At 39.7% G+C, this 27,987-nt stretch overlaps 3 protein-coding genes and 1 long non-coding RNA gene across 5 annotated transcripts in view; 3 read left to right on the plus strand and 1 right to left on the minus strand.

Moving 5' to 3' along the window:
* The window catches only part of LOC146580272 (Y-box-binding protein 2-A-like), a 114,115-nt gene that overhangs the window by 16,029 nt on the left and 70,099 nt on the right, over positions 1–27,987 (minus strand). The window lies entirely within an intron of this gene.
* LOC146580275 (transmembrane protein 272-like) lies at positions 8–4,567 on the plus strand. Of its 2 annotated transcripts, XM_085266936.1 has the most exons (5): positions 8–417; positions 1,542–1,614; positions 1,716–1,766; positions 1,869–2,075; positions 3,514–4,567. In XM_085266936.1, exons 2-5 carry the CDS (start codon positions 1,551–1,553, stop codon positions 3,720–3,722), a joined length of 531 nt encoding a protein of 176 aa, XP_085123062.1. In that variant the 5' UTR covers positions 8–417; positions 1,542–1,550; the 3' UTR covers positions 3,723–4,567. The 2 variants fall into 2 exon arrangements, with proteins under 2 accessions (XP_085123062.1, XP_085123061.1); XM_085266935.1 differs by lacking the exon at positions 3,514–4,567 and having other exon boundaries at positions 1,869–3,106.
* On the plus strand, positions 14,684–20,471 carry LOC146580276 (transmembrane protein 272-like). Its single transcript, XM_085266918.1, has 5 exons — positions 14,684–14,837; positions 16,872–16,982; positions 17,072–17,122; positions 17,227–17,433; positions 19,469–20,471. Exons 2-5 carry the CDS (start codon positions 16,919–16,921, stop codon positions 19,675–19,677), a joined length of 531 nt encoding a protein of 176 aa, XP_085123044.1. The 5' UTR covers positions 14,684–14,837; positions 16,872–16,918; the 3' UTR covers positions 19,678–20,471.
* LOC146580277 (uncharacterized) lies at positions 23,191–26,830 on the plus strand. Its single transcript, XR_014891681.1, has 5 exons — positions 23,191–23,285; positions 23,876–23,973; positions 24,056–24,106; positions 24,671–24,826; positions 25,389–26,830. It is a non-coding gene; the product is annotated as an uncharacterized LOC146580277 (long non-coding RNA).

The following is a 27,987-nucleotide window of genomic DNA, read 5'->3' on the forward strand; positions in this document are numbered from 1 at the left end:
TCACAGTTCTGGGTCATTTGGACCCAGCATTTTGAGTTTCTTGTATTTTGGTATTGTTTTCCTGTGCTTTCCTCCTGTCTCCACTTCCCAAATCACTCCGCTGTGTATTTTAGTCCTTTGTCATTCATTGCTTGCTATCGCGTCATACACAATGTCTCCATGCTGTGTTCTCCCTTTGTGTCCTGAGCATTGCTTGGCTCGAGTTTCTTAGTTTCTAGGGTCCAGTGCCCAGTTTAGTTTTTAGTTCTGCATTTGAGGTTTTGGTTTGTTCTTGTAATGTTTATTCCTACAAAGAGTTTTTGCAGCAATAAAAGCTGAGCTTTGAGTTTTACTTTCTGTTTCTGAGTTCTGCATTTGGGTCCTTCATCCTGCCCGCCACAGCCCACACCAGGGACTTCTTCAGAACAGACGGCTGTGGTGAGTAGAACAGAATTTTTCCTTACCCCTCCAAAATGTATAACAATTAAGACCGTGACTGAGGACCTCACCTCACAAGACCTAAAAGCTGTTTCTCTCTGCCCAAGGAACAAGAAATCTGATTTTGTTTCTGATTTTGAAAAACCTGAGATTCCTGTTTGTGCCAGTCAGTTGGAGAACGTTTGCTACACTGCACAAGGGGCAAAATCACAAACTAACAAGCTAACATTGAGTCTGAACCAATATTCTTTCACTAAATCTGTAAATTTTAAGTCAGTATATTCTGAGGTAGAGTTATCTGTTTCTGAGCCTGTTAACCTTGAGTCTGTAAATCCTCAGTGAACTAAAGGTAATTGTTTTACTGCTAAGATAACTGCAGAGGCGTTAACAACAATAACAAATAATGCGGTCCAACATATTTACAACTCAGTACACACGATAAATATCTCAACACCCCGTCTTGTACTCAGGTTGCTGGAATCTAAAGAATATTGTCCTGTAAACTACCATACAGATGTGGACTCACCAAAACATGATGTCTGCAAACTTTCCAAGTTTTAGCTTAGACACAGGTTTGGTCATAACATCTGCAACCATTTCTTCAGTAGTGCAATATAACAGGCACATTTTTGTCCATTTACAATGGGCCTTACAAAATGATATTTAATGTCCACATCTTTGCACCTCTGATGATTCACAGGTTTTTAGCTATCTATACCTGTCAAAAGCTGCCCTAAATATATAAACTCTTGTATTGTAGAAGCCAGAGCCATATATTCTGCTTCACAGGTAGAGAGCGCCACAGTGGGCTGTTTCTTTAGAGAACTGTTCTTACATAGGTTCACACAGCATTACTGTAGGCTACTAGACCTAAATTTTCATTGTTTCTCCTAAAACACAACTTCTTATCCTTGGACCGTCTGAGATATCTTAATACATGCTTCACAGTTACCCATTGTTCCTTTGTTGGTTCATGGAAATGTTGTGATAACTTGCTTGCCACAAAACTTAGGTCTGGACTGCCTACAGCAGGGGTGGGCAATTCCAGCCTCTACTGGCTGCTCAAGATTGCTTTGCACACCTTCAGTTGGACTTCCAACTCAATTCTTTATCTTCTTCTGCAGGTGAGAAAAATGGAGAGCAGTAACCTTCTGGGACGCATCCGGAACCGTCCAAAACCCCCAGCAACCGCTCTAGGTAAAATCTAGCGATTTTAACATCATGAACACTGGTGTCATAGCTTCATTTCTGTAAATATCATTTGAAGAAACTGAGTTCAGTGTTTGATTTTTTTGCAGCGATCTTTAGCGCGATATTTTGCATCATGCCCATTGCTCAGATTGCAATTGGTGAGCTCCATACTTACTTACTTGAATGAGTGTTCAAAGGTGTTGAAGTTTTCCAGGCAGCTCTGATTGTACTTTTTGAGTCATCCTCCTTGTGTCCACCAGGGGCAATATACCTTCATGAGTGTCCGCGCCAGCACTACATCCCCATCTATCTGATAGTGTTAGGACTCTCAAGCCTGTTGTTCGTGTTGCTCTCCTACTTTCCCTGTGCCAAAGAGCCCGAAGAAGGCACCTCCAACCCTCTGAGCACAATCTACAAAGCCTGGAACTTACTGGCAATGTTCTTTGTCTTCTGCTGGTTTATCGCTGGTGAGTTAAAAAGTCAAGAAAGTGACCTGTTTCTGGTTGGCTGCCTGTTAAAATTGTGTAAATACAGTCGTGGACATCAGACAAACGACCGGCATAAATTCACACCGAAGAGATTAAACATTAGCTCTCAGCACCACAAACAGAACAGGCAATGTTTACAGTGCGCAGTGTGTTTCTATTATAGACCACATTCGTTTCAGCTGCATGAAGCTCTAAAAGGCCACAAAAAATATGATATTGTGTAAAGTGCTGTCCCTCCTTCATGTGAATCAGATTCATCATAGCAGACATTGAGTCTTATGTACCCAGGGTGCAGGATTCCCTGTCTAATCATTAAAACTTGTGGCTCATTAATACATATTAATAGCACAGCATGAAAGAAGCTAGCCACAACAAAAACAAGGATGTAAATTAGGACTGTAGTCTTTAGGGTTGAGTGTCTGATTGATCAATATGCTCTCTATTCTCATTAGTCAGAAGATCAATAGTCATTAATCTTGGCAGAGGGAAGAGCAGATCACAATCTGTATATGAATGATGGATGTAGCTTCCAGTTCTTAAAAGTTTAGTCAAAGCAGAAGTGCCTTAAATCTGCATGTGACTACTGTGACGTGACTGCTCTGGTTCTAAAAATAAATAAGGTTGTGCAAAAGTCTCTGAGAAAATGCTCCTCAGCTTCCTCATTGTCTCACGCTTCCCAATGGCATTGTCGCCCTCTAGTACTAGTATTGCCTGGGTAGGGCCATCCAAACGCCTCACAAGAAGGGATAAAGGAAGGAAGGACAAAAAGAAAAATTTAGTAAAGTTACATTAGAAAGCGATGGTGGTGTAGGACATAGATTAATTAATGGTTAAAGTAATCTAGAAGGTCTAATAAGATCAAGACAAGACATTATTTTAAAAAAGGTTATGAGTTAAGAATGTTAAAGGTGATCACAGTAGATAAACCTTAACTCATTAAAGACTTAAATCTATCCATAGGCTCTCAGTGTTTGCTGCTTTCTGTCAGAGCCAAAAAGTGCAGAAAATGTCTCAGCTCAAGTTTTGAATCATCTCATTTTGGTCACGACTCTTTTGCTAGCTAACATCACCAGCAGTAGCTGACTGTATCTGTCTTAATTGTGGCTTTTGTGGTAGTGCAGTTATTTAGGTCATGCAGTACAGTGCATTTGAGTCATGATAGAGTAGGTGAGGTAAACTTGATTGTGGATAAAATAGCAAATTTCTTGCTAATTAAATATTCCCCAAAATAGCTGTTTATCATCAAACTTGAATCCATCAATTAAATACACTTATCTTATCATTATCAGGCTCCAGACCCTTTTTATCCAGATTACACCTTGTCAACAACTGTGCCCATGAGCATAAAGGTATACCGGGGTGAGAATTAATACATGTTGTAACATTAAATTAAATTTAAAAAAAAAAATTTTCATAGGTGATGTATGGATCTACTCTATTTATCAGCCCAACTATGACAAAAACACAACAAACGTGGACCCCTACTGCAACAAGACCCTTTACCTGTTTGCCTTCTGGATAAACACTTTGTTTAATATCTCAGTTGGGTTTTTTTTCCTGGGCGTCTTCTTGTTCCTCCTCGGAGTCTGCCTGTATAGGGGTGCCAATCCTCCCGCCGACGTGTAACGACTTTTGGAAATGATAAGGGGACTGGACGCACTCAATGAATATGCTGCCAAGGCAAATATGTTGGAAATGGGATCCAAAAAATGGCAGGATAAGTGTGTGATGTGTCTGTGCATCTTGTGTTGAAAGATGAGCATTTTCTATACCTCTGCAGCAGCTACTGTTTACAGGAATTTAATTATGCAATCAAGAAGATCACTGATGTTTAAGAATTTGTACGAGAGCTGATTCCAATAGCAAAAATATGTTTTACTTTCTTATTTGTTTCCATATTTGTCCCAGGAAAACACACAGGTCTACATTATAAATGTGAGCAAGGTTTTTCTCACAAGTATTTCAGCTTATCATTAAACTCTTTTAGTGACATTACGGATAAATCTCAGCCACTGACATCGTTTACTGGCATCTTATTTGCCAATAAAAACCCAGCATCGGTCAGTGTCAGTAATTAGCTGATATATCTGTGAATCTGTAGATGTGCTGTTACATGCTGAGCCACAAATTGGCATTATTGAGTGTACATGATGAAATTAAAAAGTCACTTTGGTTATGGTATCATTTAGGAAATAAATAAATAAGAAATAAATCATGTGTAATGCGGTTTTTCATAATTATAATTCTGTAAAGTGTAGGTTTGTTTTCTGTGGAAACCAACACTTTTTTGTATTTCACTGTTCAAAATGTAATCACATCATTAAACTCTGTCAGAGGTTTATCGCTGCAAGGATGGATCATGAATCGTGAGATTTGTAATAAAAGTCATGCTGTATTTTGTCATGTTAGGAATAAAAATGAAAGAGAAGAAAGAGTGGGAAGCTTTTATGCACCGGCTGTGTAGCAACAGGAAATAGAAGAAATTCTGCACCTACATACTAAATGATAGTCTGTGCAAGAAAGCATTAGACCGAAGCGCACAATGGATAATACGGTTATTTTCAGTGTATCTGATCTTTAAAATTTGTAATTGGATACTGTCCCAGTACTGAAGCTTACTTTTTTTGTTGTTTCTGTGAAAGACGACAATGGTTAAGGATTAAAGGGTACACCTCTATAACCAACTCTGTTTAATTATTAGTTGTTAATAATCTCTGGCTTGGCTTGCTTCCACAGCGTGTCTTTTTCCTGTCTTTCTTCCCTAACCCCAACCGAAAGATGGGAAACCACTGAATAAGAATCGGTGTTACAAAAAAGACACAGTGGAGACTCATGATTTCATCCAGGAAACACCAAGAACCTTAGAGGCTTGCAAAGCGTATGGCTGGGAAGGCCAGTTTTAGTCATGTATTTATGAGTGGGGGCTCAGTGCAGATAAGAAAACTAATATTTAGGTTTTCAGAAAATAAAAACAGTTGAACAACAGAGAAATCTGTGATAGACTTGAAATCCTCTACAAGGATCCTCCATTCCCCAGTACAGACCAGTCCCTCTTTTACAAGAGACAGCCTCCACCAGGTCTGTCCTGGCAGAGGCCGAGGGTGAGTTAGACGTGGAGTGTAAAATATAAATTTTTTTGTTTTTTAACTTGAAATACATCTCCTCCGTGAATCGCTACCTTATCGTGGTGGAGGGGTTTGTGTGTCCCAGGGATCCCAGGGGCTATGTTGTCCCGGGACTTCTGGTAGGGTCTCACATGGCAAATTGGTCCTGGGTGAGGGACCAGACAAAGAGCGATTCAGAAGACCCCTATGAGAAGACCATCGAGGGAACAGTTCACTCTGCCCAGGATAGGGTTACTGGGGCCCTGCCTCGAACGGTTTGCAGCCGAGTGTGGGAATGAGAATCAGCAATTCCAAATCTGAGGCCATGGTCCTCAGCCAGAAAAGGGTGGAGTGCCCACTCTGGGTCATGGACAAGTTCCTGCCTCAAGTGGAGGAGCTCACGTATCTCGGGGTCTTATTCACGAGTGACGGGAGAGAAAGCGGGAGATCGACAGATGGGTTGGTGCTGCTGCTGCAATGATGCGGATGCTGCACTGGTCTGTTGTGTTGAAGAGATTGCTGAGTGTAAAAGCAAAGCTATCAATTTAGATGGATGGATAGATACATCTTCTCACCTCCCACATATAAACTGAGTTGCTGCCTCCACATGCTGCATTTCAGCAGATTGGGTTAATTAAAGCACTTTTTATTAAAGGACAGGCGTCATGTCAGCTGGTGAAACCTTAGCCCTCAGGGAGGAAGTTGATGATGGACTGCTATATTGGTGGGATTGTGGGTGTGTGTGTACAATTGAACATAGAAAAAGCACAAGCCAACGTAAACAGACAGCTGTACCCATCACAACAGTGGGCTAAGGATAGGTTTTTATAGCGTCCACAGAGAGCTAAGGGTGTAGTAATACACTTGAATTAAACCAGTGAAATGTTAAGTTGAATCAAGGTTGAAAGGATTGTTGTTTAGTGTGGATATTGGTAAATGGCCTGTATTTATATAGCGCTTTTACTAGTCCCTAAGGACCCCAAAGTGCTTTACACAACCTGTCATCCACCCATTCACGCACACATTCACACACTGGTGATGGCAAGCTACATTGTAGCCACAGCCACCCTGGGGCGCACTGACAGAGGAGAGGCTGCCGGACACTGGCGCCACCGGGCCCTCTGACCACCACCAGTAGGCAACGGGTGAAGTGTCTTGCCCAAGGACACAACGACCGAGACTGTCCAAGTCGGGGCTCGAACCGGCAACCTTCCGATTACAAGGCGAACTCCCAACTCTTGAGCCACGATCGCCCCGTATTAATGGTATTGCGTTCCTAATGCACTACTCAGGTATTTTAAGCGCGTATCAACACAGATGATAGGGTGTCACCTGTCGCTTCACCCTGCTGGCACACACACACACACACACACACACACACACACACACACACACACCCTAACTTCCCATTTGCTATCAAAACTATCCAGTTTATAATCTCTATGATCTCACCAGAAGCTTGTTACAAACACGATAGCATCATAAAAAAGGTTTATTTCTTGTCTAGAAAAACAGAAATAGGAAAAAACTGATTTCCAAAAGCACAAGGAAAGTATTTCTGGGGAGACAATAACCCGATGGACCAGTTGCAAGAACCCAAAACATGGTAGGTGTGTTTTATCGTGATTCATATAATACTGATGACGGATTTTTAGGCTAATAGTTAGGCTAACACACTTACCTCTCATGTTTTCTTTCCTCACAAAAGCGATCGATCCTCCACTTCTCTCAAGTGTCTCCCAGCACAATTTTGGCATATTTTGGTTCCTGCAACTGGTACATTGGTTATTGTCTCCCCAGAAACACTTCCCTTGTGCTTTTGGAAATCTGTTTTTTCCTATTTCTGTTTTGTTGTTTCCTATTTCAGTTGTCATTTTTCCTATTTCCATTGTGTTTTGTGTGCTTTTGCAGCATTTTTTTTTTGCTGGTGTTTTCTTTTCTGTTTGGCCACTCAGGGCCACGGTAAATGGTAAATGGCCTGCATTTGTATAGCACTTTTCTAGTCCCTAAGGACCCCAAAGTGCTTCACACTACATTCAGTCATTCACCCATTCACACACACATTCACACCAGAGATGGGCAGTAACACGTTACTTGTAACGCGTTACTGTAATCCGATTACTTTTTTCAAGTAACGAGTACAGTAAGGGATTACTATTGCAAAAACGGTAATTAGATTACCATTACTTTCCCGTAGGAACGCTGCATTACTGCGTTACTAAAACCGTGATTTTTTTGCGAGAATGTCTCATGACAGTGACGTAAGCGAGTGTGACGACAACAGCTGTGTGCAGATCAACAATGGATAATGGAGAGAGTATGAGCGTGCAGCGTTTAAAGCGTGGAAGTACTGACCTTACTTTGAGTTTGATTCCATAAAAAGTGACAAAAACATTAGCGTCCATCATGCGTGGGAAGAAAACTTCTTTTTACAGCGAAAAAAACCCTAAACTTCTGAGCAAGCACCGAGTGCGCTATGACGTAATGGGAAACTCAGAGAAACTCGCGGATTCTTCCACTGACCGCTGCGGCACACCTGCACCAGGGTAAACCTCCGCCTGCCCCACTCCTGCTTTACAGGTGAAAATAGAGCAACAGGACCTCTAGTCTTTGACTTTATTTATTTTCTGCTGTGTTTTACTGGCATCTATTTGAAAGACTGAGTGTAAACAGAAAAAATATTTTATTTTATGTGCTGGAATGTGCAGAAAATAGGTTTAAATGTTAAACTAATTTATTCAAGTCAGAGAATGTTGCATATAATTAAATTTTTGCTTGATGCATAAAGTTAAAAGATTAAAACTAATAAAAAGAGATTTTTCCATTTGATTACATTTTGTATGATGGATTATGCAGAAAAAGTAGAATTGGGCTGAAAGATCTATCGCTTTATCACCTATTCAGGTTGTAAATCGTGTTTTTAAAAAGTAACTAAGTAACTAAGTAATTAATTACTTTTGAAAATAAGTAACCAGTAAAGTAACGGGATTACTTTTTTGGGGAAGTAATCAGTAATTAGTTACTGATTACTTTTTTCAAGTAACTTGACCAACACTGATTCACACACTGTCGATGGCAAGCTACATTGTAGCCACAGGTGCCCTGGGACGCACTGACAGAGGCGAGGCTGCCGGACACAGGCGCCACCGGGCTACGCAGGGGCACGGTAGGGGCAATCACTTTGTGGCAGACCAATGTCATTGTTGCAGACGATCACTTTTTGGCGCAACACCTGGCGCTAGGGGGCAAAACAATCACATGAGGCTGCTGTTTGACAGAGGAAGAATAAAGCAGTCGTGGTAAGCCAATCACACGACCACTTCAAGATCACAAAGCATCAATGTGATATATACTAGTTTTTAAATTGTGTTGATAGGCCACGTAAAACCAGAGTTGATAAACAATATATACACGGTATTTTTTCCTGAATACTTTCATCATGTTTAATGTCTAAGGACAGCATTAGCAAGCACTCTCTGCTTATGACCTTGTGTCAGGCCTGCAGGTATCAGGCTGTGATGTTCTCCTTTATAGTGGACAGAAAATATTTTTTGGAGTGGCACAAATAATTTGTGTGGCATCTTATTTAATAGAGAACACCTGACTGTTATGTAAATAGCTTGAAATGGCTATTTAAAAAAGGTGAAAAGTAAATGGCTGCAAATAACTTTGTTGTTTGCAAAACTTGTGCATAGGATTTTAAAATTTACAATTTATATTTACATTCAAAGTTATGAAATTGTCAGGGCTCTGTGTGCGGGCAGGTGGAGATGTGGATCCAAATGCAGGACTCGGAAACAGAATGCACCTCAAAAAACCTCAGCTTTATTGCTGGACACACTGACATAAGACATAATCTTTCAAAATAAAACAGGAAACAATAAACAAAGACGCAGACTAAGAAACATGGACTTTACACGGGCAGAATTAGACTTAAACCAGAATAAGCTGGAACATACTAAACATCATCATCATCATCATCATAGCCTGACAATAGATCAAGAAAATAACCAAAAATACAAAATCAAACCAAAACATGAGAACTCAAAATGCTGGGTCAGAACTGACCCAGAACCGTGACAGAAATATGATTCATTAAACACGTTCGTGGTTGTTACAGTAAAAGAATATAACTTTTTCTACTCAAAGTTTGGGGTTTTTTTTTGTCTGATTTCAGATCAGTTGTGCTAATACAGTATGTCAAAATGAAAACATAACTGTAAATTCAGACATGTGAGGCTGTGCTGAAAAGAATGATACCAAACATGGCAAAGTAAATAGTTTTTAAAGGTGAAATGTAGAGGTAAAATTGAAAGTAGTCAAAAACAGCCAATTATACCCTAATTTTTTTTTTTAAAGTAACGCAATTGTTACTTTTCTTAGTAATTAATTACTTTTAGAATTTTGTAACTCAGGTACTAACTCAGTTACTGTTTTGAAGAAGTAATTAGTAACTATAATTAATTACTTTTTCAAAGTAACTTGCCCAACACTGATTATTAGTTAGCTGGGTACCCATACAGGTTGCCAGGCTTCTGTTTTGTTTCAACTGTGCACCCCTTTGACTGTGTTTGTGGTGATTGTGCCTTTTTTAATGTGATTGTGTGGCATAAACTTTGATTGCTGTGAGGTGTAAAGTCCATCCAGTTTTTGGTGAGTGAAACCTTTGTATTTTGTTTTAGCAAGTATCTCAGTCTGTGTGAGGCACGCATATTATCACTAAATCCTATGTTTAAACATGTAGTTTCAATGCGATTTTGACCTGTGTACAAATAAAAAAAAAAACAGACAAAGATTTACATAATAAAAGGACGTATCATACATTATACATGCAAATTAAGAAAAATGTGCAAGAGTAATCAGAATCAGAGAAATCAGAGGATGCAGGTTTTTTGCTAGTGTGTTCCATTTATAAGCAGCAAAGTCCAAATGCTGGTTTTGGTATTCGATGGGACTGTTGTTAATTTTATGCAGGCTGCTGAACCTACATCTTGACTGCCACAACCACTACTTATGGCAGTCCTAATATGTAATGTTCGTGAATCAATCACTCAATCCCTCTCTCAACTTTTAGACTTAACGGCTGCTACGAGGCCTTGGAGGGAGGGAACACTGCAGAGGCCCTGATCGACTTCACTGGTGGAGTTTCAGAGCCGCTCAGTCTGGATCGTGAGGCTCTAAGACTTCACAGTGACCAGAGGAGGGCACTCTGCCAGACTTTAACCAAGGTCCATGAATACAAATCCCTCATCACTTGCTCCATACGGGTAGGGCTTCTGAGTCTTGAACATTTTAAAAACTGTTAAACAGATTGGTTAAAAAGATTTTACACGTTTCTCAGCCTGCAGAGGGGGAGACCGTGGAGTCAGTGCTGGAGTGTGGGCTCGTGCGAGGACACGCCTACGGGATCACGGCAGTGAGGAAGGTGAGGTTGGGGGAGAAGGTACTGAAGAGAGGCGGGACATCCAGACTCTTTATGGTCCGCATGAGGAACCCGTGGGGGACCACAGATTGGACCGGTGCCTGGAGTCAGAGGTGAGAGGTGACTTTGAAGTCTTTGCACTGGCTTCTGCCACATGTCAGACTGCTGAGAGCATTTTGTAGGAGCTCTGGGGGGAAAAGTCTTTGCTGACTTTAACAGTGTCGCTGTGGTTTGCAGCATTTTATAATGCCACTGCTGATATTCTGGAGAGATTCTGACATTTTACAATAGTTTGGGATTTGTTTTACTGGGGTGCAGGGACATCTGCTGTTCACATCATGGAAGTCTGAGAACTGGATCACTAAAGGTTTCTAGAAGCTGAAACACTGCTTTTATTTTTATGTCCTTTCCAAGTGTTCTGCTTTCTGTCCTTGTGTGCCCCCTGCAGGTCAGAGCAGTGGCAGCAACTGAGTCGTGCAGAGAGGGACAAGATGGGGCTCGTTGTTCGTGATGTCGGGGAGTTTTGGTACTTCTGATTTTTATTATTTGAAGAACAAAAAGTCATGTGGGTTAGCTGGTTTCTGCCTCACATTTTATTCTTTTCCTTTTCCCTCAGGATGGATTTCGAGGACTTCTGTCAACACTTTACAGACGTGGTGGTGTGCAGACTGGTGGAGAGGACTCTGCTGTGGCCGAGATCTCGCTGGAGAGAAGTGAGCTGCTACGGGGAGTGGGTTCTACCTCCCCCCACCCATGGAGCACCTCCACCCACTGTGCTCCAGAGTAACCCTACACTGACCCTGAGTAAGAGCAGCAACGGGCCTGGAGGGACCAAGCAGCGTGGGAACAGAAAGGAGGATCGACTAGGTGAGAGTCAACAGGAAGGAAGGAAAAGAGGAAGAAGCAAGCCTGATGTGAACAAAGTGACAGCAGAAAAGGGTGGTGGGAAGGTGAATGGAGTATGGAAGGTGGAGTTGGATAAGAGGAGCCGGTGTGGTGGATGTATCAATCACAGGGACACCTTCCTGCACAATCCACAGGTAAATATAAGATTGAAACCAGGGTTTGCATCAGCACATGAATGCTAAAAATGACTTTTCATTCTTATCAGTTCATGTTTGAGGTGCGAGCCAAAGAGGAGGAGGTGCTGATCTGTCTGCAGCAGGAGGACAGGAGGATGTGGAGGAAAAATGGAAAAGGAGAAAACCTGCCTATTGGCTTTGAGGTGTTGAAGGTGAGCCGGGCCACTGAGCAACCTCACGTTTTTTGAGTCATAAAAAAAATATTTCAGTCCTTCCTCATCATCTGCAGGTGGAGGTGAACCGCTGCAGTCGGGTGCAGTGCGTGGTGGAGCAGGCGGCCAGCTCCATCTACATGGATTCCCGGAGTGTGACACTGAGGGGAACTCTGACTCTGGGACGTTATGTTGTGCTGCCCACCACCTTCCTGCTTCGCCTCTTCTCCCACTCTCGTATCAGACTCAGGTGAAATGCTGGTCAGGAAAGAAGGGTTAGAAATAGCTTTGAACGTTCTGATATTTGTAGATACTGAAAAGGTACGGAGGACCGAAGCTGCCCAAAGGTTTCAAAACCAAAACATTTTTTTACAATTTTATTTTTATATTTTCCACAATTTATGTTTCCAGTGTTTTGAATTCTGCATTTAATTTTTCATTTATCAACGTACTTACTTATTTTTCTGTATTTCATTTTACTTTGCAAAGCTATGTAAAGCGCGTGTTCTCGTCAATATTAACAGGTCTGCAGTTTGTTGCAATCCACTTGGCAATTGTGTCAGTCAATATACGTCAATATATATGTCAGTCTACGTCGGACTTAGACTTGCTGAGTCCCCGATGCTCCGTGGGTGGTTTGTCGCAAGCTGGGTGACGCGTTAGCCAAAGTCCTAGCAGCATCACCAACTAACGTATGCTTGACGTCAATGTGATATTTTAAGCTGGAAGTGCTTTGGTGAAAAGAAAATAAATTCTTCCACAATGTGCATAATACTTTATGTTGGTCGACTGTTCCGTCTTGTTATTTTTTTAATACTCAGATTTCCCATTGAGAGGGCCAGTGTGGTTAATTGGTTCAGGTGCCCATCACTACCAGATCTATCTCTGCCTATTGCGTATGTGCGAAGGTAACTCTACTTGGACAAACTGCCCGAAATGCGTTGACAGAAACATTTCAGGGATTTTGAGTCTTCTTCTGCACTCCAGATGCGTTAACTGCTTTAAAAATTTTAATCGCGTTAACCGTGATGTCGGATTAATTTGCGTTAATGCATTCATTTTGACGGCACTAATTAAAATTACTGAAAATTATAAAATGTCTAATCAGAATTAATCAGGTGAATAAATACAAAGTTAAATAATACAGGAAAGGTTTAGGAGGTAACAGAAAACTAAATGTGAGTGACATTTTTTTAAATTAAATAATGAAATACTCATTTTAATATTATTTAGTCTTAAAGTAGATTTATTAATTAGTTTGCATTTTTGTATAGTTTTAATTCTGGTGGTTTGGCCCTTCAATAGAACAGAAAAAAAACAGTAAAAAAAAGCTGGAAATTTGACTATAATATTTTTTTCTCAGTTAGGATCGTAAATGTTATATAATTTCTTACATATCATTTCTCACACGTCAATAGAAAAAATCTCTTTTTTTATTTTATTATCACTCAGCAGACCTGCCTTAAATCACTGAAATGGTCAGTCAGCTAAGAGCCATAATCTCTTCAGCATGTTCTGTCCTGCCCTGCCATCTCCCTGCAGTTGGGCATGCCTAGGCTGATGCCTGAACATCCTTACTGGCTTCTTTCATGTATGTGGAGGAGCATCGGTTCTATTCTCTGCCCCCCCAAATGACCGAGCAACTTGCCCTATTCCTAAGGGAAGACCCAAACACCCTTACTATAGTACGCTATAGTACAGGAGGGAGGAGGGAACGCCACAAAACGAAGGTGAGCAGACTTAGACTGACTCTTGTCTCGGGGGGAAGGCCTCAAATGATTTTTATGTAACAATATAACATTTTAAAAATATACATATATCATATATATACATATACAATACATAATTTTCACAAATAAATGAAACTAGAAGCACTTGTAGTAAAAAGCTAGAATTAGCAGTATGAAATACACACCGTAATTCAATAACAAATCTGACTTAACGACTATTTTCATCTCCAGTGGTCAGACTGAGCGGTTCGGATTACAGACCGCTGCAGACAGAGAACCAGAAGTTCACAGTTCGCATTCCTTTCTTTTAAAATCATTTTATCTTTTTTTTAAAAGCATAAACATGTCTCATTTCTTTATCAGTACATATATGAGTGCATGTAATGAAATATCCGGTGACATCACTGGGACCCGTAAGGGTGAATCATTTTTAATAGCATTTCTTCTCATTAGACTCAAATCTGTCTTGTAGTATTACTACACATTACAATGCTTACAAAAACAATGCACATATACGTGTATTGCTGATATTCGCAGAGCTCCACTCCTCTGTTTAAATGCAAACAATAAACTTTTGAGAAGAACAAACGGCCCATTCCTTTTATCTGCTCTCATGTGACAGCATTTGATTATCAGGACAGCTGCTATGTGTGAGCAGCTGCTGTAAGAAGTGAAGGACCTCAAACTGCCACGACCATTGCTTTGAGCAGAAAGATGATTTCACCCTAATGACACCCTTAGTAATTCAGCCTTATTTGCATTTTATGTTACAATCGTTCCTTCTTTCTCAAATATTTAACACCAGTTTAACATATTAGCCTGGAAATTTAAAAATAAATAAATATTGAAATATATCTCTGAAAACAGTCCAAAGGAATGAAACATTCAGAAACCTTTTTGGAGCCATTTTTTAGGCCGGTGGTATGAAAAGAACAACAGTTTAAAATTGCATTAAGTAATTGTTTTTCAAACTGTTTTATTTAAGTATTGAAGTGTTTACACAGTGTGTTTCACAGTCATTTTGACGCTTATCATTAACAACTCTCATTATTAAACCGGATGTGTGTCAGAGCCTGTCACCTCTCGCCTCTTTCACAATCAGCTGACCGCGTGAGCGAGCGCTTTAGTTTGTAAGCGCGCTCCCTAGAGGCGGAGGCTTTGCATCTGACTGGCGGAGGCTTTGCATCTGACTAGGTGAGGCTGTCAGAGACGCGAGCAGCTGGCAGGAGGTGAACTCTGAGTGAGCACAAGGTAAGAGATTTAAAAGGGAATCTGTCATTCGTTTATTTAAACACAAACTCATTTTTCCCTCCCTCTGTCTTTGTGTTGACTTTTTGCTGTTGTTTGAGGGCTCGAGAGACGACACGCGCTTCGTGTCTGTGTCCCACGCAGGCGGAGACGCTTATCGTCTTAAAAAATTAAGGCGAGGCTGCAGTTTAACGTTAAACGTGCTGGATAGGGAACATTATAAAGCGTATGGGGGGGGGGGGTTGAAAGCAATTACGTCACTTTTATAGGAACTCCGTAAAGCAACTCGGATGCTGTTAAAAGTTTGTTCAACAGGATCACACATGCTCTACATTTTTCCCTCGTGATTGTGTCTGCGTTCTCTCTTTTGTAATGTGGAACACGAGCTGTTTCCTTTCCTCTGCTCTTCCAGTAATATTGGTCAAACTGGCTTTGTAGTGAATGCAGACACACCTCTCCGTCTTCCCCTTTATCTTCTGCACTGCAGTTCAGTCGATCCAGTTTCCACACAGACTGAATCCACTCCGTGTTCACCGCGTTTAATCCCATTTTCTGTCTGTGCTCATAATTAAGAGCTGCAACATAAACTGCAAGAAAGTAAATTGAATTTAGGCTCATGTGGCCCTACCTCAGATGGGAATTCGTTCAATGAGAGATGGGGTCCAGCTGCAGTATGGGAAATGTAGTATTCATTGTTTTGGACTCTCTCTTCTGAGTCTCTCCTACTTTATAGAAGAGACACACTTGATAGCTGGAAGCATGCCCATGAATTATAAATTGTGTTATCATAGCTACTAATGCACGATGCCATCACCTTTCATTTACAATGAAATGAAAATATGTTTGTCTAATGCAATGATTGGAGTTTTGGTCAGTAATTTCATTTTTTGTTTAAAGCTTCTCAATTAATAAAAGTTGCTCTTTTATTTATTTATTTATTTATTTTTTAGCAATGACACTGAAATATTTGGGAGGTTTCAGTTGACGGTCTATAAATATTACAAGAATGTAAAATTTTGCAAGACTCAGAGGTGTCCATTTAACCCTCTCAAGGCAGGCGTTGCCAATTTGCAACAGTTAAAAACTAACAACCTGATCACCCCACATACATATTTTATGAGTTTTGTTTTTTTTTTTACTCAGAAGTACCACTGCAGGACTTGGTTGTGCATTAGCAACAAGAAGTTTAATGAGAGGGTTAAGTTGTTTTTTTTAATCAGTTACATCTTATTGAGCGCTCAGAGAGCTTCAGTGTGGAAAATGGCTCCTCCGTGAAATAGAAATATTTCAGACGTGCCATCTCACATAAAGTTAGGGTGATTTACTGTTAACAACAACGTCTCACTAAAAGTTTCCTCATTATCTCCCAATGCTAATGCTAGCTGCCGCTCTGCTAGTGAATTTGGTTTTCAGATTTGATATAATCTTCATGTCTTCATGATATACAGTATGTTGTGACTGACCTGGTGTCTCATCAGATTAGATGTGCTGTGTTGCCATGACAATTTTTTTTCTGAGAGTCCTTTCAATTGAGATTGTTTGCGGCTCACCACCGCTGCCACCATCCTGTGTTTTTGTTCTTCCTCAACACATCACAGGAACGCTCTCTTTCTTCCTCTAATCCTGGTACCAGTCCTCATGTTCTGGTACCAAACATCTGTTGCAGACAGATTTCGTAGTAGCCTGAAAAATACAGAGTTTGGTATCCAATCCTAGTGTGTGTACTGCCAGCAAGCTGTTGTACGTAATCACATTGGGGAAAATTAAAAAAGAATAGAAGTGGTGGATGGTCATATGCTAAAATTGGGTCGTTTTCAAACATTTCTCGATGTTTGATAGCCCGCTTGATGACCTGACAAACCTGTAGGTTGGAGCCCACAGGAGCCACAGACAAAGATACAAATTTCTTGTATTGTAATCAGAAGATTTGTTTTGTTTGCTTCATTGTCACCGCCTTTTCTGGCTGCTCAAAATCGCTTTGCACAACTTCACTTTGACCTTTAAAAGAATCTGAACAATTTTTTTTTCTCTCACCAGGTCAGCTCTTTATCTTCCTTTGCAGGTGAAGAAACTCATTAGGAAAAATGGCGAACAGTAACCTTCTGGGACGCATCCGGAACCATCCTCAACCCCCAGCACCCGCTCTAGGTAAAATCTGGTGGAACACTGGTGTCATAGTTTCACTTCTGTAAATATCATGTGAAGAAAATGAGTTCAGTGTTTTATTTTTCTTGCAGCGATTTCAAAGGTGATTTTGTGCGGCATGCCCATTGCTCAGATTGCAATTGGTGAGCTCCATACTTACTTACTTGACTGAGTGTTCACAAGTATTAAAGTTTTCCAGGCAGCTCAGATTGTTCTTTTTTTGAATCATCCTCCTTGTGTCCACCAGGGACAATATACCTTGATGAGTGTCCGCGTGAGCACTTCATCCCCATCTATCTGATAGTGGTGGGAGTCTTTGGCCTGATTCTGTCATTGCTCTCCTGCTTGCCCTGCGCCAGGGAGTCCGAAGAAGGCACCTCCAACCCTCTGAGCACAATCTGCACAACCTGGAACTCCTTGACATCTGTCTTTCTCTTCTGCTGGTTTATTGCTGGTGAGTTAAAAAGTCAAGGAAGTGACCTGTTTCTGGTTGGCTGCCTGTTAAAATTGTGTAAATACAATCATGGTCATTGGACAAACAACCAGCATAAATTCACACCGAAGAGATTAAACATTAACGGCTCTCAGCACCGCAAACAGAACAGGCAATGTTTACAGTGTGCTTCATGCAGCTTTTATAGCAGAATGTTTCTATTATAGACCACATTAGTTTCAGCTCCATGACTCTCCAAACACCAAACTGAATGTATTAAAAAGCCAGCAAAAAATATATGGTGCTGTGTTAAGTGCTCTCCCTTCATTGTGTCTCTTAGATTTATCATAGCAGACACTGAGTCTTATGTACTCAGGGTGCAGGATTCCCTGTCTAATCATTAAAACTGATATCCCACGCTAGCACTGCGTGAAAGAAGCTAGCCGCTACGAAAACGAGGAGTACAAGCTCGAAAACATGGATGTAAATTAGGACTGTAGTCTTTAGGGTTGAGTGTTGATTGATCAATATGCTCTCTTTTCTCATTGGTCAGAAGATCAATAGCCATTATTCTTGGCAGAGGGAAGAGCAGATCACAATCTGTATATGAATGATGGATGTAGCTTCCAGTTCTTAAAAGTTTAGCGAATGGAGAATTTTCTTAAACCTGCGACGTGACTGCTGCGACGTGACTGATGCGACGTGACTGCTGCGACGTGACTACTCTGGTTCTAAAAATAAATAAGGTTGTGCAAAGTCTCTGAGAAAATGCTCCTCAGCTTCCTCATTGTCTCACACTTCCCGATGGCCTTATCGCCCTCAAGTACTGGTATTGCCTGGGTAGGGACATCCAAACACCTCACAAGAAGGAATAAAGGAAGTAAATTTAGTAAAGTTATGTTAGAAAATGATTATGGTGTAAGACTTGGATTAATCCATGTCTGGGAAACTGGGCCTAGTTTTCAGAAGTAATCTGGAAGGTCTAATAAGATCAAGACAAGACATTATTTTAAAAATGGTTATGAATTAAGAATGTTAAAGGTGATCACAGTAGATAAACCTTAACTCATTAAAGACTTAAATCTATCCATAGGCTCTCAGTGTTTGCTGCTTTCTGTCAGAGCCAAAAAGTGCAGAAAATGTCTCAGCTGATGTTTTCAATCATCTTTTTAATTGTCTCTTTTGCTAGCTAACATCACCAGCAGTAGCTGACTGTATCTGTCTTAATTGTGGCTTTTGTGGTAGTGCAGTTATTTAGGTCATGCAGTACAGTGCTTCTGAGTCATGATAAAGTAGGTGAGGTAAAGTAGGTGAGGTAAACTTGGTTGTGGATAAAATAGCGAATTTCTTTCTAATTAAATATTCCCAAAATAGCTGTTTGTTATCAAACTTCAATCAAATTTTATCAGGCTCGCAGGGGCGCTGGAACCTATCCAAGCTACCATTGGTCGAGAGGCAGGGTGCGTTCTGAACAGATATTCCATTTGTCATAGGGTGTTAAACTGCAGGCAGTTAATTGGGAATCTTTCTAATTTTGTTTTAATTTTTTTTTTTTTTTTTATTTTAGCATCCTAATGAAAATGCTGGTAATCTGAATTTGATCATGTTTGAAAGTCTGTACTTGGATCAGAGTGAGCCTTTAAGTTCTGTTTTGAACAACCAGGATAAAAGTAGGATGGATTAGATGCACATAATCCAGAGAAGGAAAAAACTGGATTACTAAAACCAGATATTTTTTGAACAACTGTTCACATGAGCATTAAGGTATACTAGGGTGAGAATGAGAATGTTGTAACATGCAAGGGCCACTAGGTGGCAATATATGGCTGTTTTAATGGATTACTACACACAAACCCCTGAGAGGTACATGTAACATGAATTAAGATAATTAGAATAGTTGTCTAAGCTCAGTGAGGCTTCAAGTGCTGCCGTGCACATCCTGTCAGCTGTCAGGCCTCCAAACACTAAAGTCCAGCTTATGTGCAGAGAGATCAAACAATTATTATTCATTCTTCACTTCATTTGTTTTCCTTTTCTTTCTTTTTTTTTTTTTTAGGTAATGTATGGATCTACTCTATTTATCAGCCTAACTACACCAAAAACGCAACGGATGTGAGCTCCTACTGCAACAAGACCCTGTACCTGTTTGCCTTCTGGACCACCACTCTGGTTTACATCCTGATCGGTTTGTTTTTCGTGTGCGGCTTCTTGGTCCTCCTCTGCTTCTGTCTGTGTGGCCGTGCCGATCCCGATGACGACGTGTAACGACGTTCAGAAACGATGACGGTACTGGACGCACACAATGAATATGCTGCTGATGCAGATATGTTTACGAATATGTTGTAAGTGTGTGATTTGACCGCGCATCTTGTGTTGAAAGATGAGCATTTTCTATACCTCTGCAGCAGCTACTGTTTACAGGAATTTTATTCTGAAATCAAGAAGATCATTGGTGTTTAAGAATTTATGCGAGAGCTGATTCCAACAGCAAAATTATTTTTACTTTCCTATTTGTTTCCATGTTTGTCCCAGGAAAACACGTCTATATTATAAATGTGAGGAAGGTTTTTCTCACAAGGATCTCAGCTCGTCATTAAACTCTTTTAGTGACATTACAGATAAATCTCAGCCACTGACATCGTTTACTGCCATCCTATTTGCTGATAAACGCCCAGCATCAGTCAGTGTCAGGATTCAGCTGATACATCTGAATCTGTAGATGTGCTGTTACATGATGAGCCACAAATTTGGGTTATTGCGTGTAAATGATGAAATGGAAAAAGTCACTTTGGTAATGGTATCAATCAGGGAATAAACGAATACCAAAAAAAATCCTGTGTAATGTAGTTTTTCATACTTTATAATTCTGTAAAGTGTAGGTTTGTTTTCTGTGGAAACCAACACTTCTCTGTATTTCACTGTTCAAAATGTAATCACATCATTAAAGTCTGTCAGAGGTTTATCGCTGTAAGTTATGGATCATGAATCTTGACATTTGAAATAAAAGACCTGCCGTATTTTGTCATGTCAGAAATAAAAACGAAAGACAAGAGTGGGAAGCTTTGTGTGGCTAATCGATTTTATCTGAAAAGCAGAAATTCTGGACCTACACGCTAAACGGTAGTTATCTGTGCAAAAAAGCATTAGACCCAATCGCACAATGGACAGTAAAGATATTTTTAGTGTGTCTGATGTTTAAAATTTGCAATCTGGCACTGTCTCAATATCAAAGCTTATTTATTCAAATATCTGTTTCTGTGCAAGACGACTATGGGTAAGAATTGAAGTATACACCTCTATACACCATTCTGTGTTAAATTATTAGTTATTACTTCTCCTGCTTGGCTCGCTTCCACACCCTGTGTTTGTCCAGTCTTTCTCCCCTTAACCCAGCCGGTCACAGCAGATGGCCCCGCCCCTCCCTGAGCCTGGTTTTGTTGGAGGTTTCTTCCTGTTAAAGGGGAGTTTTTCCTTCCCACTGTCGCCAAAGCACTTGCTCATAGTGGGTCACTTGTTTCCTTTTTGTGCTATTGTTGGGTCTTTACCTCGCAATATAAAGCGCTTGTGATTTGGCGCTACCTAAATAAAATTGAATTGAAAAGGGTTAGTGTCTGTGAATAGTCAACTGCCACTGACAACTGACTAATCTGGACCATTGAAACCACTGAATAAGAGCCTATTATATATCATGATTAAAAAAAATCTAATGAATGATGATAAACTAACCATTTATCTGCCTAGCCAGTTTAGGGAAAGTAATAAAATTAAGTGTTTTACAATTACACTCGTTCAAACCCTTTTAAACAGGTTGGTTCATATACAATGTAGTTCTGTTTGGTATGTAGAATACACCTTTCATTATGGGAAAACCTTTAAATTGCCAATGTTATTGGTGTCACAAAAGAGAAACAGTGGAGACTGATGATTTCACTCAGGAAGCATACAGTGGGGCAAAAAAGTATTTAGTCAGCCACCGATTGTGCAAGTTCCCCCACTTAAAATGATGACAGAGGTCAGTAATTTGTACCAGAGGTACACTTCAACTGTGAGAGACAGAATGTGAAAAAAAAAATCCATGAATCCACATGGTAGGATTTGTAAAGAATTTATTCGTAAATCAGGGTGGAAAATAAGTATTTGGTCACCTCAAACAAGGAAAATCTCTGGCTCTCACAGACCTGTAACGTCTTCTGTAAGAAGCTTTTCTGTCCCCCACTCGTTACCTGTATGAATGGCACCTGTTTGAACTCATCATCTGTATAAAAGACACCTGTCCACAGCCTCAAACAGTCAGACTCCAAACTCCGCCATGGCCAAGACCAAAGAGCTTTCGAAGGACACCAGGAAAAGTATTGTAGACCTGCACCAGACTGGGAAGAGTGAATCTACAATAGGCAAGCAGCTTGGTGTGAAAAAATCAACTGTGGGAGCAATCATCAGAAAATGGAAGACATACAAGACCACTGATAATCTCCCTCCATCTGGGGCTCCACGCAAGATCTCATCCCGTGGGGTCAAAATGATCATGAGAACGGTGAGCAAAGATCCCAGAACCACACGGGGGGACCTGGTGAATGACCTGCAGAGAGCTGGGACCAAAGTAACAAAGGTCACCATCAGTAACACACTACAACGGCAGGGAATCAAATCCCGCAGTGCCAGACGTGTTCCGCTGCTGAAGCCAGTGCATGTCCAGGCCCGTCTGAAGTTTGCCAGAGAGCACATGGATGATACAGCAGAGGATTGGGAGAATGTCATGTGGTCAGATGAAACCAAAGTAGAACTTTTTGGTATAAACTCAACTCGTCGTGTTTGGAGGAAGAAGAATACTGAGTTGCATCCCAAGAACACCATACCTACTGTGAAGCATGGGGGTGGAAACATCATGCTATGGGGCTGTTTTTCTGCCAAGGGGACAGGACGACTGATCCGTGTTAAGGACAGAATGAATGGGGCCATGTATCGTGAGATTTTGAGCCAAAACCTCCTTCCATCAGTGAGAACTTTGAAGATGAAACGAGGCTGGGTCTTCCAACATGACAATGATCCAAAACACACCGCCCGGGCAACAAAGGAGTGGCTCCGTAAGAAGCATTTGAAAGTCCTGGAGTGGCCTAGCCAGTCTCCAGACCTCAACCCCATAGAAAATCTGTGGCGGGAGTTGAAAGTCCGTGTTGCTCGGCGACAGCCCCAAAACATCACTGCTCTCGAGAAGATCTGCATGGAGGAATGGGCCAAAATACCAGCTACTGTGTGTGCAAACCTGGTAAAGACCTATAGTAAACGTTTGACCTCTGTAACATAACCTTTGTTGGCAATAACAAAGTATTGAGTTGTATTTTTGTTATTGACCAAATACTTATTTTCCACCCTGATTTACGAATAAATTCTTTACAAATCCTACCATGTGGATTCATGGATTTTTTTTTCACATTCTGTCTCTCACAGTTGAAGTGTACCTCTGGTGCAAATTACTGACCTCTGTCATCATTTTAGGTGGGGGAACTTGCACACTCAGTGGCTGACTAAATACTTTTTTGCCCCACTGTAGAGGCTTGCAAAGTGAAGGCTGGGGTGGCAGTTTTAGCAATTTTATTTATGAGTGGGGGCTCAGTGGAGACGAGGAAACTGTTATTTAGGTTTTTTTCTATAAAATAAATCAGAGAAAACTGTGATAGACTAATGAAATATTAGCAGTAATGCATTGTAAACAGATGCCAACTGCAGTTAAACCCCAGAGGAAGCGCTTGCAAGTACGTGGCTTCCTGAGGACATAACTTTCTGTTTCATCACTAATCCTCCAGCATTGTTGTTTTGGTGGCGCAGGCTTCTTCCTTGGTACATCTTCACATCTTTTTTCAGTGCACCTCCAGGTAAACACGTTTCCTTATAAAGAGAATGAAGGTATAACAATTTTTATGCTACTTTTGTACTTGTGAGTACTTTTAATGCCAGTTAAGAATATCTCTACATGTTTATCAGTACATGACACTCAGTCTTGTGTGTCATATCGTCCCACTGATGGATTTGTTGAGTTCTTCATGACGCATCCTGTATTGTACTCTTTTATACTTGCATTTATGTTTAATAGGCAATAACTTCTGTCCATTAATTCTCTTCACCTTATCCAATCCAGAGGGGCTGGAGCCTGCATTAACTAAATGTTACTTTTAAAAAAAGAAAAGAGCAAAAATGTTCAAACAAATTTGTCGTTTGTTTTGTGGTAGACTTCCTGCCAGTACAAATGAGAGGAGCCACTTTATCATTGTCCTTTATGGGAATTTTATTTATTTTTTATTTTTTATTTTTTTATGTTTTTTGTGGCACATTACTAACATTTACATAAACTGAGTGTCTTACACAGCAGAAAGGTAACACCTGATTTTATTTTCTGTGGGGGGGATTAGGTGGTTGCTCATTATGCAAGACTGTATGGATAGTAAACGCTTCTCTTCTCTGGCAGGCTGATCTTTTCATTTTCCTGACAAATAAAAACAACTGGACTGTCTGGATCTGTGCTGGTGAAAGTTGGCACAATGGCAAAACAAACAGCATCGTTAGGTAAGAGAGTCCTGTGCAGCACATCTGCAGCTGTTGAACCGTCTCATTTGTGATGTTAAAAATCTATTCTGTCTCCCTTCAGTTTGCATCTTAGTGCTTTTATTCGTCACAGTCTTTGCTCAAGTGATAGTTGGTAAGTGAGAGAAGCAGCACATTCAGACTGAATTTATCTGAATATATATTACCAGTGCATGTAGCATGTGTTATTTTTATGATATTATTAACAGATTAGTTGCTTCACATACAGAGATAACAGAGCCAGACAATAGAAAATGACATGCATAGTTGTAAGAATACCATAGTTTCCCTTTATGCTCCTGCACTTTAACTAATGATGGTGCTGAAGGTGTTTTTGTCCTCTGCAGCCTGAATTCCAAACAAATTAGATACATAACATCTGAGACTACCTCTCAGCATCAGTAAGACACATATTGACACATATTGATTGTTTGCTCCACACTTTTTGTTAGGATCTGATCGCTCAAGAAAGCAGAAGTTGTAAAAGCTTAACAGTTGAATTAAGAAAACTGTGACTCCATGAGCGAGCCCTTCACTGTGTCCCCAACAATACACCACACCAGTGTAGACTAGATCAAATAAAGAGTTCACGAGAAAAGCCAGAGGTTTATAATAAGATAGTCATCAAACAGGTGACGTGCAAGCAGTTCTGGTGATACTTTGTCTTTGTGCCTAAAAGGTGGGGAGTACTTCAAGGACTGTCCAGGAATTCCCTTCATCCCTATTTATCTTTGTGGACCCATCTTTGCCTTCTTTGCATGGTATATGTACGGGTCATGTAACCTGCTTTGTTGGTCCGTGACTACCCTCTTCTTCATTTGCTGGTACATTGCTGGTAAGCTTTAAGGGTTTTACTCAATTTCTGACCACAGCAGGCAGCTCTTGCAAAATAACATGACGCCTGCACAGCAGAAAATACCACATTAAGCAAGCAACGAGTATGACAGAGAACGAAATCCAAAAGCAAAACTATACGTATAGTTAATATAGGAATTATTCAAGTAACCAAGTGATAAGTTCAGATCCTAAACCTAAACCTGACCAGTGTACTCTGGGAATGGACATTTTTAACATCAAGGAGACTTTAACTTGGCAAAATAAAGGACTAATTAAGCAAAAATATCATACTAATTCAAGTACTGATGGGATTAAAGGAGGAGCTTAAACCGCTTGTTTCTAGCTGTGGATGAAGTTAGGTGCTGCACCAAAAAAAAACAGATAAGGAAAATAGAAATAATGAAAGCTAAAAACGACTGGATTCATCGCAAAGCTTGTGTTTGTTCTCCTCTCAAGCGCCCGAAGAATAGAAATATATAACACATTCTATTCAACTGTTTCTTTAATTGATATTGCACCAAAATCATTCATTTTCTGAGATCTCTCTCATATTTCTGCAGGTAATGCAGTGATCTACAGCAATTATAAACAACTTCAGATTACAGACTACAGATCCTGCAGTAAGACACTCTACCTTTTTGCATTTTGGAGCACCACTCTGACCAACGTCTTATTATTTATTTGTTGTTGTTGCTATTGTAAAGAAGAGGCAGATGAGGTTGATGTTCAAGTATAAATACACACAGAAGGTCAAAATCAGTGTGTATGCTGTCTAATGAGTGTTTTTATGGGATATGTGTATTTAAAGCATATCATCAAATGGATAAAACAGCAGCACTGACATTATAATTGAAGTGTAAAATGCAGGATTAAACATGATTATGTTTTTGTAAAAATGCTTTTGATATGAACTTGAGCGTTTGATTCATTATTACAAATAATATTTTCAGCACTTGATTACATGTGCACATAAAACAGGTTGGTTGATGCTTTTCTGCCTCACTGAGCCACTGGCAGCTCAGTTATTACGAACTCGAGATTCTCAAAGGTCCAAAACGTATAAAGCTGAAATGCAATGAAATGTGGCAAAAACAAAACACCAGGGAGAATATTTATTTCATAGAATGCTGCAGCTGAAAAAAGTTTATTCTTCAGTGGAATTGTTAGTTAACTCCAGTGCTGTGCAAAAGACCACTTAAAAAAAACCCTAAAACTAACAAAAACTAACAAACAAAAGCAAGAAAAAACAACAAGATAATCTGGCTGTTTGGAAGCAAGATATAGATAAATTAGGGGGGTCTCAAGACTTTTTCTTAGTGCTTTATTAACAACAGAAGTATAGGATTATTGCAGAGATAGTACCTGTATTTAGCCTGTTAATAGCAAATATTCAATAAAAGCACCACATATCAATATTAGGCCCAGTTTTCTTCCTTCTATATGTTAATGATTTTATTTACTCCTCTAGTATTTTATATAAAGTAATTTTTGCTAATAATACAAATCTGTTTTGTCTCATGAAAACTAGATAATCTCCAACATATTATACATTTAATAAGTTATTGTTTGCAAAAATTAAAAAATAATAATAAAAAAAAGTAGTTGTATTTAACTCAAACAGAAACTAGAAAAATGTTGACAATGTATGTATGCAGATAAATAGTAGTTTTATCAAGAGGGTAAAATCTGCAATATTTTGGAAGGTTTGATGACTTTGTGACTTCCAAGAGGCAAATTTATGGTTTTATGAAAAAAGTTTCCAAATATGTTGGTTTATTTTTTAAAATTCAGAAATTGTCCTGAATGTGAATCATTGTGATAACTACATGGTGTAATATGTGTCCTGCTCATTTTAGGAGATTGCAGACGTTACAAAAAGAGTTATATTTAGCTGTATCATGGTCCAAGGTAGATCCCCCTAATCCTCTTCTTCATTACAGACTTCTGAAGTTGTTTAAATGTAACATCCTTCATAATGCCCGTGTAATGCATAATGTTGTTTTGGGGGTTTTTTTTTGGGGGGGGGGGGGGGGGGGGGTGTTACATGTCACTCTTCAGATGTCACTGGATTCGTGTTATCTTTAAGGTATTCTTAAGATGTTTGAGTGATTTAGGGTAGTATGATGATGTCTTTTGTATGTATTTCATATATAGTCCACATTCACAAATTACTCACAAATCATTATTTCACAAAGAACTGCATCATATTCGTGATCATGTTTGAATTTGTATTGTAGTCGATTTGTGAATAAATTGAACTGACAGTGTTACATTTCCTGTTTGTTCTTTATGTGAAATCGTTTCTTCATCGCTCATGTTTGAATCTTAGTTTCACTTCTTCCAAGTGGAGCAAAAACAGACTACAGTTATATTCGAACTCCACTAGATGCTCCCCTAATGCCTTTACATCCCATGACATTAATGCCTTTGCAAGAATCTGTAATTCAGCAATATTTTCTTACCTGAATTTGTTCATAATCTACAAACAGCTTTACAACTGTCTCTGACCACATGCGCACAATATGATGAAATCCAGTCTGTCTTAAATGTAAACACCTGAGAAGGTTTTTATGTTGTCTGTCAGTGTAACAACAATCATAACATAATAAATATTTTTATTCTGGTTTTTTTTCCCAGTTACTCAGATGTAAAACAAAGTCAGGAAACCCAGAGGGGGTCATCTGATTGTTGGGCTTCTCTCTGTATTATTGTAGCTCTTTGAGGTGACTTTTGTGATTTAGCACTACAGGACAGATGAATAGAAAAATATGCTCTAATACAAAAAATATATATAAACAACAGATATGTGCATTATTTCACAAATGTATACGCTTGGACACGCGCTCACACAACAAAAGAAGTCTAGCATTGTCAGGATGTACATAACAAATTTAGACACCTCATCGTTAAATAAACTTAATTTTACTGCATTTAAAACATCAAAACACACATATCCTTGTTTTTGTTCAATCTTATTAAAACTTAAAAACTTTACGTTGAAGTTACATTGTAACTGACTTTCAATCAAGAGAGTGAGTTAGAAAACACTCATAAGAAGTGCAACAAAATTCCCATTATGTCAAAAAGTACAAATGGCACAAACAGCTTGGAAGAAGCATAATTATTAATAATAATTGTCACAGCTGTGTTTACCCTGCA

This window comes from Mchenga conophoros, linkage group LG3 (assembly GCF_057382185.1).
Source record: "Mchenga conophoros isolate Kocher_MC1m ecotype Shallow Benthic linkage group LG3, M_conophoros_male_GT1.1, whole genome shotgun sequence".
Taxonomy (NCBI): domain Eukaryota; kingdom Metazoa; phylum Chordata; class Actinopteri; order Cichliformes; family Cichlidae; genus Mchenga; species Mchenga conophoros.